Source organism: Mobula hypostoma, chromosome 22 (assembly GCF_963921235.1).
Source record: "Mobula hypostoma chromosome 22, sMobHyp1.1, whole genome shotgun sequence".
Lineage (NCBI taxonomy): Eukaryota > Metazoa > Chordata > Chondrichthyes > Myliobatiformes > Myliobatidae > Mobula > Mobula hypostoma.
In genome coordinates, this window is record NC_086118.1 from 5,519,211 (window position 1) to 5,536,625 (window position 17,415).

Sequence of the window (17,415 nt, forward strand, 5' to 3'; positions counted from 1 at the left end):
ACGGAATACGGCAGTTATTGGAAATCTGAAACTAAAGAGGATACTAGAAAGTCAGCTATTTGGGGAGGGGGAAGAAAAAAACTTTTGAATATATTCAGGGTAGAGAATGACAGACATTTAAAAGTTGATGGGAATGGTGAAAGAGCGGGATAGTAGTTTTGAGGTCAAGACTTGTTGGATGACTAAAGGGGCTCATGGAGCTCCTGCTTCTGGTTACAGAGTGCTTGCCTTACATCAGAACCAGACAGCTTTGATACACAGTCTGGTTATTTGAAATAGTTGAATTCATTGTTGAATCTGGAAGGTTGTAGTATGTCCAGCAGAAAGTGAGGTGCAGTTCTTTCCTGGGCTTCATTGGAAGTGTGTAAGCAGCCAAGGAAAGAGAGGTCATTCTGAGAATGGGGTTGAGAATTCAAATATCAAGCAGCTAGAAACTCAGGATTACCTTTGCAAGCTTACTTCTTTAATGTAGAGGAGGGGAATGAATGTAGCACACTGAATTTCAAGACTGCAAATGAATCGCTGCTTCATGTGGAAAGATGCTTTGGCTCTCCAAGTTCCAGGAAGATGGAGAGGTAACAGGGCAGGTGCAATGAACATCTGTCAAGAGAAGGGGTGTAGATGTTGGTGGAGGTGGAAGAATGACCCAGGGAGTTTGCAGAAGGAATGCTCCCTTCAACAGATGAGGGAGTTGGGATGATTTGTCCAGTGGTTGGCATCTTGCTGAAGGTGCTAGAAATTGCAGGTTAGGATCCACAATGCAGAAATTGATGGTGTAGAAGCTGAAGGGAAAGTGAACCTTTTCCTTGCTCTGGAAAGGAGAGGAGGGCATGCCAGAAGAATTGACTGGAGTCTATTCCCTCTGCCCCTCCATCCCGGACAGAGGCTTAGGATCATGGTGGAAGAGAAACCTTGTTTAAGGAAAAGGAAAGATTTCTCAGAAGCATGGAAATGGTAAGTGTAATTGTCAGAGTAGTTGCAATGGGACAGGAGAAGCTGAATAATGGAATGATATCCTTAGGAAAGCAGGGTGGCAGGAGATTTAGGTAAAATAGTTGTGACAGTGTGTAGACTTGTAAGGATATTGTTTGCTGCCTTACTCCCTGAAATGGAGATAGCGAAGTCAGGGAAGAGAATGAAAGAATCAGAGATGGGCCATGTGAAATTTTAAGCAAGGTGCAAACTTGCAAGTTCTACATGAGAGCAAGAAGCATCACACAAACCATCAATGTAGTGGAAAAGGATGAGAGAGGATACCTGGAACAGGACTAAACAAGGAAATCTTATGTATCTCATAAAGAAATAGGCATTGCTTAGACAACTGCAGATTTTCATAACTAACCCTTTAATCTTATGAAAATCAAAGAACCTATAAGAGTTGTTGAATGTATGACCAACTGCAACCTGATGAAGGAGAGTGGTCATAGATAGGGTCTAGTTGTTCAAAGAAATGTTCCTCAGGTCATTCTGTCCAGAGTGAAGGTGCAGAAGGATTAGACGCCCATGGTGATTTGAATTGTTAGGATCTAGAAAGTCGAAACTTTCAAAGTGTCATCAGTGTAAAAGATGCAAGTGAGAAGACATGGGAGAAGGGAGAAAGAATTGTGTTAAGATAGGAAGAAGTATATTGTGTGGGATATGATCAGGTTGAAACAATGGGTCTACCAGAATAGTCCTGCTTGTGGAGCTTGCAAAAGTGGTAGAAGTGCATTCTGTGTGTTTGAGGGATTCCTAGTTGGAGACTGGAGAGTGGCTCATATGACCTTTTGGAAGACACTGGCCTGATGTTTTGTTGTGGAGTCCTGTCTAGGAGGAATGAGGAGGTGTAATACAGCACTAAAGTATCATACTTGTCAACAGGTCTGATTATAATGTTAGGTTTCATCCACTGTGGGTTCAGGAGGGGTGCAGGTTAAAGTAAATGTAGGTGGTGAAAAAGTTGAGATGGTTGTAGTCATTAGCCCAGATTTCCTGTGTCTGCAGATGTTAAGCTTTCCCAACATTTTATTTCAGATTTCCAAAAACTGCTGTATTCTGTTTCCTTTTCAAGCATTCCTTAGCATCATTTCTTTCCTTTATTCTCCCTCTTGTTACACCTACAGAAAGATGAGCTGCCGTTAATAAGTCATTGCATTCCGCTTTTTTACCATTTGTTCTCCATCCTATAACATAGATTGCTTTTACTCTTTCCATACTTCCCTTTCCTAGAACTTGAAGTGCTTCTGTTCCTAACTTTTCCCAGTTTTGATGAAAGGTTAGTGACTTGAAACTGTTAATTGTTGTTCTTTTATCCATAGAGGGTAACTGACTAGCACTTTTATTTCACCTCATTCTTGCTCATGAAGTGATCATAGATGGTAATCTAGTGTTAGCACTAATAAGAACTAAAAATCAGAGGTCAAAATTAATACTCCAGAATATGTGGTTTCAAATGTCAGTATGGCACTCCTTTCCTGCTCTCCATCTTCCTCTGGTGCTCCCCTCCCCCTTCCTTTCTCCCTAGGTCTCCAGTCCCATGATCCTCTCCCTTCTCCAGCTTTGTATCCCTTTTGCCAATCAATTTTCCAGCTCTTAGCTTCATCCCTCCCCCTTCTGTCTTCTATCATTTTGGATCTCGCCCTCCCCCTCCCACTTTCAAATCTCTTACTAACTCTTCTTTCAGTCGGCCCGAAATGTCAACTGTACCTCTTCCTATAGATGCTGCCTGGCCTGCTGTGTTCCACCAGCATTTTGTGTGTGTTGCTTGAAATACCAGCATCTGCAGATTTCCTCGTGTATGGCGTTTTGATAATTTGAATTTTGTTTGCACAGTGGTATCTGGAGAAATCATGTGTAAAAACTATTGTGAAGACGTCAGATTGTTTGGAAATGCCAGTCAGTCACTATTGTCCTTTAGTGACTGTTACCTTCATGGACATAACTTTGCTATTAACTTCCTCCGGAAGAAGAATGTGTCAAACAAGAGACTGGCAGCATATGTTGAACCTGGCAATCCCATCGTCAATCCCTAAAGTATTGAGATATACTGAGGATCTAGCAAAGTACTATGTCACTGCTACTACTTAAATAAAGTAATTAAGTAAGTGTAAGGAGCTGTGGAATAAATTCCATGGCATGCTGTCCTGATGTTTCTCTAAGTTCACTAGCTTTGTAATTAAATGGGGCTCACATACTTTCATTCTTGTATATCTACAGCATCTGTGCAAGATCAGCCAGAAGATAAACTACCTGCCATACAGGTATGAGTTTGTTTTGTCCACTTCGCAATTGCTATCTGGACAACTGCTATAATCATTTTATTTCTGCATATGCCCAGTTTTGATAAAGCAAAACTCAGCAGCTGCTGTAAATCTGGAAAAAAACAATATTGGAAGTATTGAGAATTTCTGTAAGGACAGTGCGCCCATGAGCACTACCTCATTTGTTTCCCTCTCTTTTTGCGCTACTTATTTATTTTTTATGCAGTGTCTTATAAAAGTATTTATCCCCAACTCTTTGTTCACCTAAATGAGTATCAAACGTGGGTTTTGATCAATTTAACTGAGAAATTTTATTTGTAAATAACATGCTCCTTCTTTCACAGTAGAACCCAAAAAACAGGAAAAATTTGAAAGCATGAAAAACTAAAAATTCAAAACCTAAAATGTCAGTAATTCAAAAGTATTCAACTCCCTTTGTTCAGTACTAGCTGAACCACCTCTCGTAATTATTACAGCCAGTATTCTTTTTGGATAAGACTCTACTAGTTTTGTACAACATGATGGAGCAAGATTTCCCATCTTTCTTGCAAAATTGCTCGAGCTGTGGCATGTTAGCTGGAGAGTGGCAGCGGACCGCAATCTTGAGGTCTTGCCAGAAATGTTTGATCGGATTAAGGTCAGGTCTCTGACTGGGAAAGGACATCAGTTTTCTTCATTTAAGGCAGTGTGCTTTGGGTTGTTGTCCTTTTGAAAGACGAACTTCCCTCATTTTCTGGCATGGGCTAGAAGGTTTTTCCAGGATCTCTCTGCATTTAGCAGCGTTCATCTTTCCATCAATCCTGACCATATTTCCAGCTCCCTGCTGCTGAAAAGCATTGCATAGCATGATGTTACCTCCACCACACTTCACAGTAGGGATGGTGTTACTTGGCTGATATGCAGTAATAGATTTACGCCACATGTACCACTTAGTATTGAGGTCAAAAAGTTCCACTTTACTCTCATCCAACCACAAGACCTTCTTCCATATCTTAACGGGATCTCCTAAGTGACACTTTGCAGAGTCTTTATGGGCAAGCGTATGCTTTCTTTTTTGCCAGGGCTTCTTCCTTGCCACTCTTCCATAAATACCCTTTTTGTGCAAGGCTTTAAAGATTGTGGAGCCATGAACATCATCTCCATTTGAAGACGCTGACTTCTGCAGCTCACTCAGATTGACTGTTGGCACCACAGTAGCCTCTCTTACGAGTGCTATTCTTCTCCAGTGACTAAGTTTAGAGGGACGGCCTGACTTGGGCAGTGTGGCTGCGACTTCATATTTTTTCCACTTTTTCCCCATGGACTGCACTGAGCTCTGAGTTAGGCTCAGAACCTTTGAGATGGTCTTGTACCCTTCCCTAGATCCGTGCTTCTTTATTATCATTTACCTGACTTGTCTTGAATGCTGTTTTGTCTTAATTTTGGTTTGGTCTGTTGAAAATCTGTCATACTGTTGAAACTTACAGAAAGAGGGGGGGTATTCTGATGAATTGATCGAAAACAGGTGATCCTCCAATTTTCTACATCAACAAATTGAATGAGTTGGTGAGGTAATACGTATATTGCACCTTTGTAAAGTTACTATAGTAATTATAAAAGAGATGAATACCTTTTCAACCTCACAATTTTGGTTTTTAATTGTTTGTAAATTATTGACAGGATTTGGAATTTTTCTTCTGATTTGACATGATGCACAATGTTTTATAGGTTAGCTTAAAGAAATCCTACTTCAATACATCTTAAATTTAGAAAATGAGACAGTAAAAGGTGAAAATAGTTCTGGCTGAATACCTTGTCAAAGCATTGTACTTATTGTAATTTATAGTGTTTTTATTATGTATTGTAACGTACTATTGCTGCAAAACAACACATTTCACAACATATACTGTTAATTCTGATCAGGCGGCATGTGTGGAGAGATAAAAATAGTTAAATTTTGCTGATCAATGCTCTGAGTTCATCTGCCTTACTGCTTGGACTACTTACATTAAAATAAATACAAATTTAGTCTTGTGGCGCATTGGACAGCCACCTCCCCTATACCTTATCGCCCCACATTTGCTCTGCCTGTTGGACAGAATTAGTTTCCCTTCAGTATTCAACTATGTCACCTGCTCAGCTATACACCTGCTTTGTACCCCATTCCCCTTGTAGTCAGTTTGATTATTTCTAGAGAGCAGTTGGATTTCAGTGTTTTAATGAATTGTCTACAAACTAAATCATTAAATCTTTGTTTTCCTCTTTTTCCACCACCTCCAATTTCCCCTTTCTCTTTTCCAAACCTCTCATCTGCTCCCCTTCCACCTTCCATTTTTTGTCATTTTCACTCTTTTACTGTCCTTCACTCTCCCCTCTCCTCCTTTCTTATCCTGCTTTTGCCCCCCAGGTATCACTGTCTACTGATCAACTGCAGCAGTTACTTCAACTCCAGGTGAGGACCCATCAATAATCTGAATTGCATGTAAAATGGGCTTTTTTATCCCTGCATTTGAGTACACGAATGAAAAATAACAATGACATCCAAGGAGAAACTTTATACAAATAGTTTGCTCTCTTCAGTTTAACTTTTGGGTTTGATGTGCTGCTTGATAGGGTGGGTGGAGGTGGTTTAACCTTAGCATTATTGGGTGACACGGTGGTACAGTTAGTAAAGGTTCTGCCTTGTAGCTCCAGCAGTCAGAGTGTAATCATGATCCCCATTGCTCCTGGGTGGAGTTTGTACTATCTTCCTGTGACCATGTGGGTTTCCTCCATGTGCTTCAGTTTCCACCCACATCTCAAAGATGTGCAGGTTTGTATTTTAATGGCTCTGAAGTGTAGATGAGTGGTAGATCCTGGAGGGAATTGATGAATAAAATGGGGTTAATGTGGGTAAATGCAAATGAATGTTTGATGTATGCTGAATGCTTGTTTTCATACAGTATAACTCTATGGGCTATCTCTGGGTTATAAACTCTTCCTTATTGACACCATGACATACAAAGGAGCTCCCATAATATTATTAAATCCAACAGTCTGATATACGTACAAACGTTTGTCCCTATGAACAGCAGGACTAGTTTCCTCACACTCTACTGTTAGTAATTGTCCATTTGTACCTGCCACATGTACTTTTAATGCCACTGATTACAACACTGAGTAGTATATTGAGTGATTTTTGTGTACTTACAGACTTACAGGAATCTATAAAAACAGAATCTATTTGTTATCTGGGGTACAGCCTATATTATATAACTGGTTGGAATTGTATGAAAATGTCCAAATGTTCTTTTGATAGTTTTCTTTTGCACTTTTGCACTCCAATTTTCCCCATTGTTCTCTCCATCACACTTTTGCAACATCCCTATGGCTGTCATTGTTTAGGTTGTCCCTGTGATGAGGTATTAGTGATATTGAAGGTTAGATTGCTTACAATATGAGAGCCTATTCTGTTATAAGGTGTTGATAGGTATGAATGTAATGCTGACACTTCAAAAGCACAGCCTGAGCAAAATGCTCCAGCATATATGAAATAGGTGAGAAGTTATTAGATCAGACTGATAGTGAACATGGATGCATTAGCGCATTCTATACTCCTTTGTTAGAACTTCTTTTTATTTACTGCTAGTAGTTCAGCTTATAGATAAGATACAATATAGAATTTGGAATAAATTCCCATATATTATAAATTTCCATCTAAATTCATTTTGGTTAGAAATCAGACCATTTAACACTTACGCCTGCTTTCCCTATCAATTTGAGTGTGATTGATTCATGCTACATTCCTGAACTCTACCAAATTCCTTGAAGCCCTGCACAAAAAGAAATTTACCAATCACCTTAAATATATTCAACAACCTTATCTCCGTAGTCTTTTGTGGTACAAATTCTACACATTTACCACCCTCTTAGAAGAAAGGTTTTCTCATCTCAGTTCTAAACATCTTGCACTTTAACTTCAGAGTTGTGACTTCTTGTTCTGGATATTCCAGCCAGACTAATCCTCATATATCAAGCCCACCATTTGAGGAATCAATCCACAGTTGGAGAACTTACATGAAAGTTACTGTTTCTGTGAAGGAGATATTTGAAAAGATAACAGGATTGGAGCCCATAGAACAATTGAAACCAAGGATGAAAATTTTAAAATTATAGCTTTGCTGAACCAGAAGCCGTTGTAGATGAGTGTGCCCTGGTATCATTGACCTGATCCTCCACTCTTTTGCTCTATGGAGATTCAGCAAGGAGGCAGCCCCCTTGGCCCTTTGAGTTCATGCTGACCATCAAGGACCCATTACAGTTCATGCCATGTTAATTTTCCCAAAATTCCCATCTAAATTCATTTTGATTCTCTTCTATACACAAAATTATAAGGAAATTAGTGTGCAGGTGATGGTTACAAAGAAGTTGGGATCATGGAAAGATTGAAATAAGGATGAGAACTTCCCCATTCTTCCCCAGATTCCCTCTAAACCTCACTTTAAACATGTGCCTTTGGTCTTAGACACCTCTGAGCCAAGAAAACGTTTCTTACTACACCTTTACTGGACTTTGTGGAGACACAAGAGATCCTGCAGGCGCTGGAAATCTTGAGCAATACACATTAAAAGCTGGAGGAACTCAGCAGGTTAGGTGGCATGTATGGAGGGAAATAATCAGTCCAGATGAAGAGTCTCAGCCCAAAACATCAATGATTTAGTCCCCTCCAAAGATGCTGAGTTCATCCAGCATTTTGTGTGTGTTGGACTTTAGTGTAATTTTTTTTTTCTTTCCTCTAAACCATCTGTCATTATGAGCAATATGAATGTTTATCCAGGTTCAGTGCAAACCTTTTTTTTGGTGAAAAGATTGTGGGTGAAGTAATTTGTAGCCAGATATTATTTTCAAGTGGTAATTTGGTATAGGCACTTACATTGAGGCATTTTTCAATAAGTTTCAATAGGTGCATGTAATGTCAGAGAAAAGTATACTATATACATCCTGAAGTTCTTTTTCTTTGCCGACATCCACAAAATCAGTAGTGTCACAAAGAATGAATGACAATTAAAACATTAAAACCCTAAAGCCCCGCTCAGCTCCCCTCCCACGCACAAGTAGCAGCAAGGCAACAACCCCCCCAACTCCCATCAGCACCCTCCACTGAGCACTCAAGCCTGCAGCAAAGCATCAATAAAGATACAGACTTGCAGTGCCCCAAAAGCTACTCATTCACCCGATAATTTGACATACCACAGGGTCTCTCTCTGTCTCTCTCTCCCTAATAAGGGAAAAAGAGGTGCCCCCGTTTCACAGCAAGAGGGAGATTTAAGATGATTTACAATGTTAAAAGTCTGTTGCGTCGCTTTTTCCGAGCTCTGTGCAGCTGTCCGGGCACACAACCCCTGGCAGCTAACCCGCTGCTCCCGATGTTCCATGTTCTCCTGCAGCACTTCAGTGAGGGACACTGGCCTAGAATCAGCACGTCCCCAGAGCCACAAAATCCCGGAACCTTGAAGATGCACTAGTCTTCCAGGCTGCGTCCTTGGGATATCAAAAAGCGGCAGGTCATGATGCCCTGAGAATGGGTCCCATTCCCACAAGGAGCCAAAGTCAGAGTGTAACTCCAGGTCAGGGTCTTCAAAAGAAGCCTGAAAAGGAAAAAAAAAGACGTCAAAGATGGAAATAAAACTGTTTCTGAAGATGCAAGCAAAAGAGTTGCTATTTAGTGCCATCTTAACTTTGCCCCACCTTTAAGAATAGTTTTCTGGTTTATATTTAAGTTTTATGGTAAAAGGGTGGTGCAGCAAGTATTATTTAAAAGTCCTTCTTTGAAAATGTAGATTAACGTGCTACAGTTTAACTTCATGGAATATTGTCATTCTCAGCTGCTTCAATCAAAGTCTGAGAGACAAGGTTCAAGTGTCGATGGGCCCGATGCTGTGCAACTGGAGAATAGACAGACAAACATGCAAAAGAAACTGAAGAATGATGAAGCTGAACAGCAAGCAGCCCTGAAGGCTGCCGAAATCAAAATCGTTGAGTTGGAGAGTAAGGTATCAGAGAGCCTTGGTGCTAGATTATTCACAAGCATTGCAGGGAGTGATTTAGCAGATTCTGTACAGTGCGTGGATGGGGGAAAAAAGGAGATGGCAGAATGATATAACCAGCCTGAATGGAGAATGTGACAGATGGAGTTTAGCATAGGGAAGTGTGACATATTCACATTGGACTGGGGGAAAATAAATTAGAATATTTTCTTAATGTAAACTAGGAGCTATGGAAGAGCGGAAGGAGTTAAGTTTTCATATACACTTCAATGAACACTGGTACAAACAATACCAAAAGATACATGGAGTGGTGGCCTATACTTTAAGAAGTCTAGGATGAAAAAAACTGACAAGTAATGCTTTTGTTGTGTAGAACCTTGGCCAGATCCCCTTCGGAGGATCCTTTCTGGGTACTGCACATCAGGAAAGAAATAGTGGCCCTTGAATTATGAGACACATTCACATGTATTAATGTCAACACAGATTACATTTATTTTTAAATTTAATTTATCTTAGATTTATGAATGATTTTTACTCTTTGGTCAGAACATTGAAGGGTGGAATAATTACAAGGTTGAAGAGATTGTGAGGGAACTTTTTTTCTTAAGAATCTAGAATTTAGAACTGTGGTGAAGATATTAACTCTTTGAAATCTTCTATCCTCCAAAGGCTGTGAATGTTTAATCACTGAGTATACGCAAGACTGAAACTGATAGATGTTTGAACGCTGAGAAAATCAAGTGATACAAGATTGGGTGGGAAACTGTTTCCTTTACTATCAAATCAGATGTGATTTTACTGAAGTACAAATAATATAAAAGTCATTTGAGACTGAGGTTTTGACTGACTATTCATGCATGAGAAATTGAAATTGAAATTTCAATTAATTTGTGTGAATACGAAGTGATTTCTGTTCAACTACAAGTATAAAAGGTTCCTGAGAAGAAAAGCTGAAGAAAGATTCTTGCCCAAATTCACAACAGGAATTGGCCAGACCTGTCTGCCTCTGTTACGATCATGAGTTAACCCTGTTACAAATTCTAAAACCAATACTTAACATACAGTGTACATCTTAAGCAGAAGCATATTGGAGTGTCACCAGGAAAAAAAATAAAACAGGTCTAAATCTTTTACATGGAAAGTAGTGAAAGGGAAAGCTATTTCTCTTTCAAAGGGAGGAGAAGATGGCGGTGCGACGCAGCTCGCAGTGGCCACTCCGGTGGTGATGTCTGTTATTTGTCAAGTAGGGTGCCGTGCACAATCCTGATTTGATGGAGACGGACGTGACAGCACGGAGGAACATCTGGTGAAACTTCTGAAATGCCTGCTTTGCTGCTGCTGCTAGAATCCAGAATCTCCGGAGGGGAAGGCCCTGAGTCCTCAGCTTTGTTTGTTGCTCGGCAGCCAGGGTGGGGTCGAAGCACTCGGCAGAGGATGGTGCTCAGAGGGGCTGGTCGGAGGCTCGAAGTTTTCAGATGGACTCAGAGTCTGCTGCGGTCGGGTGCTTCCAATGGTGCTGCATCGGCAAGTTTGCGGCACTTGGAGATTCATGGCCGGGAGAGTTACTCCCTTCTGCTGCCAGTGTGAGATGATGAGGCTATCAGGACTTTGAGACTTTTTTTTAACCGTACCCATGGTCTGCTCTTTATCAAATTATGATATTGCTTTGCACTGTTGTAACTATATGTTACAATTATGTGGTTTTGTAAGTTTTAGTCTTGGTTTGTCCTGTGTTTTCTTGTGATATCATTCTGGAGGAATGTTGTATCATTTTTTAATGCATGCGTTTCTAAATGACAGTAAACGAGAACTGAGTGTCCTCATAATCTAATCTAATTTAATCTAATGTTTAGGTTTTTAACTAATTGTATTTATTTTTCATAACATTGCAATAAAGACTTCTCATAAATTTCAATGTGTGTCTACATAAGGTGAGAAAGCTGGAGCTGGAGCGAGAACAACAAAGGAGTCTGTTGGAGAGCCTGCAGCAGCAACATAAGGATGATCTAGACCTGATAGAAGATGCACATAGGTGAGAATGAAAATGCAGGGTAGGCAAAGCTTTATCCAGTTGAGGTCTCTGAGGCAAGGATTACAGTATTTATGGTAAAGATAATGGGCAAAATATTCTGTTCATATATAAACTTGGAGGAGTTAATCTTGTTTTTTTTTTCTTTTGAATTGGACACGTTTAGGCGTGCAATATTGTATCTAATGTTTGTGAAAACTAGAGGGAAGCTATTGTAGTTCCCAAATTTTAATGAATCAAGATGGACATATATGCATAGAAAGATGCTTCAAGGTACTATTAGCATGTAATATTTGATTATTGGATAAGAAACAATACATAAGGGAAACGACATGGCTTCAAGAAAAAGAGGAAGTGTCTTGCTGCTTGATTATTTTAATGAATCGCCAGATGTGATTGAGTACAGCCCGGTAAGTGAACACATCGGACATGAGAATCTTTCTTTAAAGTTCAAAGCATCTGGTATATGTGACAGTATATGTGAAAAAACATTGCAAAAGGTGGAGAATGAAACTGTCTGAATATTCTAGTGCATAAATTTTCAAAAGTATACATATAACACTCTTAAGTTACATCTAATAAATAGGAAATGAAGACCATTGCTTTTAAGGCAAAGTCCTTATTTTTTTTCAAGCCTCGTGGTCAGGACTTGGTTAGAATAATTTGCCCACTGTTGGTCTGGTAATGCTCGGTCATTAGAAGGATGTCATTAGGATGACTTTCCAACTTAAAGCTTTTTGTTTTCAAAATTGGCTAAAATAGCTTGAATTTTACACTTTAAACAAAGTGGGGAGATCTGATCAAAGTTTATAAAAAGATGGGAGCAGATAATGTTCTGGTTACATTCTGGATTACAATGGAGGACCAGTTATAGCTAAGACATTAAGATGTACTTTGTTTCCCAGAGCTTAGTGGGTTTCTAGAGCATAGTGGATGCCGAGTCAGGGAATTGCTTCATGTGAGAGCTGGACTTGTTTTTCCAGCTCTGGTCATCAGGATTAGAGTGATCTCCTGGACTAGTTTTATTCAGTTAGAGAGGAATACTTCAGGGTTTTATTTCTGTTTTTTCTTTTCCTCTCTCAAAGGCAACCAAGTAACTTCTATTTATTTAGTGAGTTCATTGTATTAAACTGACTTAAGGCATTTCATAATATATCAAACAAAACTGGATTCCAAGGTATGATCAAAAGCACTACCAACAAATTTATTCTAAGAAACATCTTAAAGGCAGATTTATAGGTCGAGTCAAGAGAAAAATATTCCACAGCTTAGAGCCATGACATCTGAATGCATTGCTCCCAGTTGCAGACCAAATGGATTTCAAAATAAGAATTGTAATTTTAAAGGCCTTGAATGAAGTTTTCTGTATGCTGACTTCCAGCGCAGGCATAGCACAGGTTAGATATCATGTAAAAAATCCTTTGCATTGATATGTATGATATAAAAGGATGGCTGATATGCATAAATAAGTATAGCACAATTTTTTCTTACTATGTTTGTGAACACTGATCTTAGAACATTGACTGGAAAAAAATTATGGGTTTGTCCATGTTGAATTAAGGATACTTTTTCACTTTGTGTGCACATGCATGTTAAAAATTGGATTGAGATTGTCTAAACTTTTGATAATGCAATAGAAAATCAAGCTCATTCATCTACTTGAAACCTTCTACAAGTTGAACCTTGCTATTTAAAAGTAAAATGATTTTGAATAAATGATACTTGACCTGTTCCAGCTCAGAAGAATCTACCATCAAGCCTGATCTTTTCCTCACCAAGTGGGAGACAACCCTCCTGTTCAGGGTGTGAATATTGCCTCATTTTTCCTGTTATTGAAAATCCAGGTGTTACAAGCTGGAGTGCAAGAGATTTGATTCACCATTTCTTCCTGTCTCCCTCCCTTCCAGGAATCGCTTGAAGATAATTGAGTTATCGTATCAACAGCAGGTGGCTAGACTGCAAGATGAGAATCGGGAACTCTCCGAGCAGCATGTGGCACGGCAGCAATGCCTGGACCGAGAGAGATCAGAACTGGTTGCACGGTACCAGCGCAAACTGAGTGAATTTGAGGAAGAAAAAGCCAAGGAGCAGGAGCGGCTCAGGGAACTTCAGCGGTGAGAGGAAGGCATTTAGTATGGACAAGCTGTGCTAAAAAGTCTTCTATTCTTGTTCCCATTTTTAACAAATAAAGCTCTATGACTTTATCTTTTGTCAAGAACTTTCTCTTCCATTTCCAGAGGTCATTGATTCTTGGCTGCATTGGATTAGGCTTTAAATTACAATCTTTCTTGTAGTTTAACTTTCTTTATGCTTGCTTATATGTATGTTTGTATGATCATGTGTAGGTTTGGAAATGTTGCAGTGAGTTCAGTAGTAACTTGTAGTATAATTGGTGCTCTATAAATTATAGTTTTGTTGTTTGTAGCCTGAGTCATGCAAACTGTCTCATAGCTGTTCTTATCAAGAAATTTTCAAATCTATTTAGATTGAGCTTATTTTCAGTGTAAGATGTCCACGACTTTATTCTTTGTCTTTTCTTTGTCTTCTTCCTTTGGTTCTTACTTACAGTAAAGTGAGCTGGTTACTGTTATTTTTTTTGTTATGATCATCTAATAAACAGCTGTAAATACAAGATTTATGCTTCATTCTTGACTTCCAAAGAACCTTCAGGACAGTATCATCTCCAGATCCAACAATCTCACCCAGTTTTTGCTGCATAGAAACATACAAAACCTACAGAGCAATGTACCCTTGGATCCCATGCCTCCTTACTTTCTCAATAAGCCTTGCATGGGGTATCTTATCAAATGCCTTGCTGAAATCCATATACACTATATCTACTGCTCTTCCTTCATCAATGTGTTTAGTCATATCTTCAAAAAATTCAATCAGGCTTGTAAGGCACGACCTGCCCTTGACAAAGCCATGCTGACTATTCCTAATCATATTATACCTCTCCAAATGTTCATAATTCCTGCCTCTCAGGATCTTCCCCCATCAACTTACCAACCACTGAAGTAAGACTCACTGGTCTGTAATTTCCTGGGCTATCTTTATTCCCTTTCTTGAATAAGGGAACAACATCTGCAACCCTCTAATCCTCCGGAACCTTTCTCATCCCCATCGATGATGCAAAGAGGCTCAGCAATCTCCTCCCTCGTCTTCCACAGTAGCCTGGGGTACATCTCATTCGGTCCCAGTGAATTATCCAACTTGATGCTTTCCAAAAGCTCCAGCACATCCTCTTTCTTAATGCTCAAGCTTTTCAGTCCGCTGCAAGTCATTACTACAATCACCAAGATCCTTTTACATAGTGAATACTGAAGTAAAGTATTCATTAAATACCTCTACTGTTTCTTCCGGTTCCATACACACTTTTCCACTGTCACACTTGGTAGGTCCTACTCTTTCACGTCTTATCCTCTTGCTCTTCACATACTTGTAGAATGCCTTGGGGTTTTCCTTAATCCTGCCTGCCAAGGCCTTCTCATGGCCCCTTCTGGCTCTCCTAATTTCCTTCTTAAGCTCCTTCCTGTTAGCCTTATAATCTTCGAGATCTCTAACATTACCTAACTCTCCGAACGTTTCGTAAGTTTTTCTTTTCATCTTGACTAGATTTACGACAGCCTTTGTACACCACGGTTCCTGTACCCTACCATAACTTCCCTTTCTCTTGGAACGTACCTATGCAGAACTCCACACAAATATCCCCTGAACATTTGCCACATTTCTTCCGTACCTTTCCCTGAGAACATCTGTTCCCAATTTAAGCTTCCAATTTCCTGCCTGATAGCTTCATAATTCCCCTTACTCCAATTAAACTCTTTTCTAACTATAGTCAATGTTCTGTGTTCTGTATTTTATGTTCTAATTGTTAGGAGCCATTTGTTAGTATCGCATCACAGCTCTTTCTGTCTTCCACCGCTGGTGGAAGTTATCTAGCTTTTAGTTACAATTAGTCATCTTCAGAGAAATGAAGATTGAACGAGATCTAGTGGGACACAAAGGCGGCTTTAGGTGTCTTATGACAGGAAAATGGGCGTGATAAAAGTAAAAACAAAATAGTTTTACTTATGAACTTGACACTTGCCTGCCTCTAATTTGCAGACAGTCAATTGCAGAAATGCGAAGACAACATGAAGAGCAGTTACAGCACATACAGCAACTGAAGGAGCAGGAGATCGATGCTGTCACCAGTGCATCCTCACATACAAGGTATAATCTCAGTAATTAGTGTACAACTCGGTGCAGCTCCAGGTGCCAGTTGTAGTCATGTGGTGAGGGCAATGATACTAAGGGACAACAAAGGGCAGATTTTTGTCTAATAATTCTCTGATTATGTCTTTTGCCCATCCTTAAGTTGAATGGTTTCATCTGTGTTTGTAAAATGCATTCAAAGTAAGAACTGAAGAATATGCTGTGAAATTTGTCTTGAATAATGAGACACTGTTAATTAATAAATTCAAAGACTGTTAATTAATAAATTCAAAGCAAGGGATTCTTTAGGGAAAAATGATAACAATATGATAAAAGTTCACAGTGAGTTGTGATGCAAACTTGAAGCTGGCATTAGAGCTGTGCTTAGCTTCGCAGTCATATGTATAACCTAAGTGGAGCGGGGAGCTATCAGAATCAGACTCGGGTTTATTATCACTGGCATGTGTTGTGAAATTCATTAACTTAGCAGCAGCAGTTCAATGCAATACATAATATAGAAGAAGAAGAAAATAAATAAATTACAGAGTATGTATATTGAATAGATTAAAAATTGTGCAAAAAGAAATAATACATATTTAAAAAAGTGAGGTAGTGTTCACAGGTTCAATGCTCATTTAGGAATCGGATGGCAGAGGGGAAGACGCTGTTCCTGAATTGCTGAGTGTGTGCCTTCAGGCTTCTGTATCTCCTACCTGATGGTAACAGTGAGAAAAGGGCATGCCCTGGGTGCTGGAGGTCCTTGATAATGGATGTTGCCTTTCTGAGACACTGCTCCTTGAAGATGTCCTGGGTACTGTGTAGGCTAGTAATCAAGATGGAGCTGACTAGATTTACGATCCTCTGCAGCTTCTTTCCGTCCTATTCAGTAGCGCCCCCCCACCCCATACCAGATAGTGATGCGGCCTGTCAAAATGCTCTCCATGGTACACCTAGCAAAGTTCTTGAGTGATTTGTTGACATACCAAATCTCTTCAAACTCCTTATGAAGTATAGTCACTGTCTTGCCTTCTTTATAGCTGTATCGATATGTTGGGTCCAGGTTAGATCCTCAGAGATTGTGACACCCAGGAACTTGAAACTGCTCACTCTCTCCACTTTTGATCCCTCTATGAGGATTGGTATGTGTTCCTTCGTCTTACCCTTCCTGAAGTCTACAATCAGCTCTTTTGTCTTACTGATGTTGAGTGCCAGGTTGTTGCTGTGGCACCACTCCGCTAGTTAGCATATCTCCCTCCTGTACGCCATCTTATCTCCATCTGAGATTCTACCAGCAATGGTTGTATCATCAGCAAATTTATAGATGGTATTTGAGCTATGCCTAGCCACACAATCGTGGGTATATAGAGTGTAGGGCAGTGGCTAAACACCACCCCGCCTCCAAGGTGCACCAGTGTCGATCATCAGCAAGGAGGAGATATTATCACCAATCCGCACAGATTGTGGTCTTCCGGTTAGGAAGACGAGGATCCAACTGCAGAGCAGGGTACAGAGGCCCAGGCTCTGTAACTTCACAATCAGGATTGTGGGAATGATGGTGTTGAATGCTGAGCTACAGTTGATGAACTATTGGCTATGCACACAGACTTGTGGTGCACCCATGCTGAGAGGAATTGTAGAGGAGATGTTGTTGCTAAACCGAACTGACTGGGATCTGCAGGTGGAGAAATTTAGGATCCAGTTGTACGAGGAGGTATTGAGGCCAAGGTCTTGGAGCTTATTGATTAGTTTTGAGGGGGTGATGGTATTGAATGCCGAAAGGGAAATCATGTTTATGAAAGGAAATGATGTTTTATAAGTGTATTAAAAGCTATCTTAGGAAGACTACAGCAGAGTCACTAAGAAGGAAATGTGGATGAGGTAAAGTTAAATCTCCAAAAAGACATTTACTAGGATACCATATAAAACATTGTTTTGGAAGGTAGGG

General features: G+C 39.8%; 1 protein-coding gene across 2 annotated transcripts in view; it reads left to right on the forward strand.

Moving 5' to 3' along the window:
* Nucleotides 1–17,415, forward strand: part of LOC134336604 (fas-binding factor 1 homolog) — a 140,727-nt gene that overhangs the window by 67,902 nt on the left and 55,410 nt on the right. For both annotated transcript variants that reach the window (XM_063030931.1, XM_063030932.1), the window contains 6 exons: nt 3,196–3,239; nt 5,626–5,670; nt 9,083–9,250; nt 11,176–11,276; nt 13,181–13,387; nt 15,381–15,488. In XM_063030931.1, coding sequence (XP_062887001.1) covers nt 3,196–3,239; nt 5,626–5,670; nt 9,083–9,250; nt 11,176–11,276; nt 13,181–13,387; nt 15,381–15,488 — 673 coding nt within the window. The remainder of the gene's footprint in view (nt 1–3,195; nt 3,240–5,625; nt 5,671–9,082; nt 9,251–11,175; nt 11,277–13,180; nt 13,388–15,380; nt 15,489–17,415) is intronic.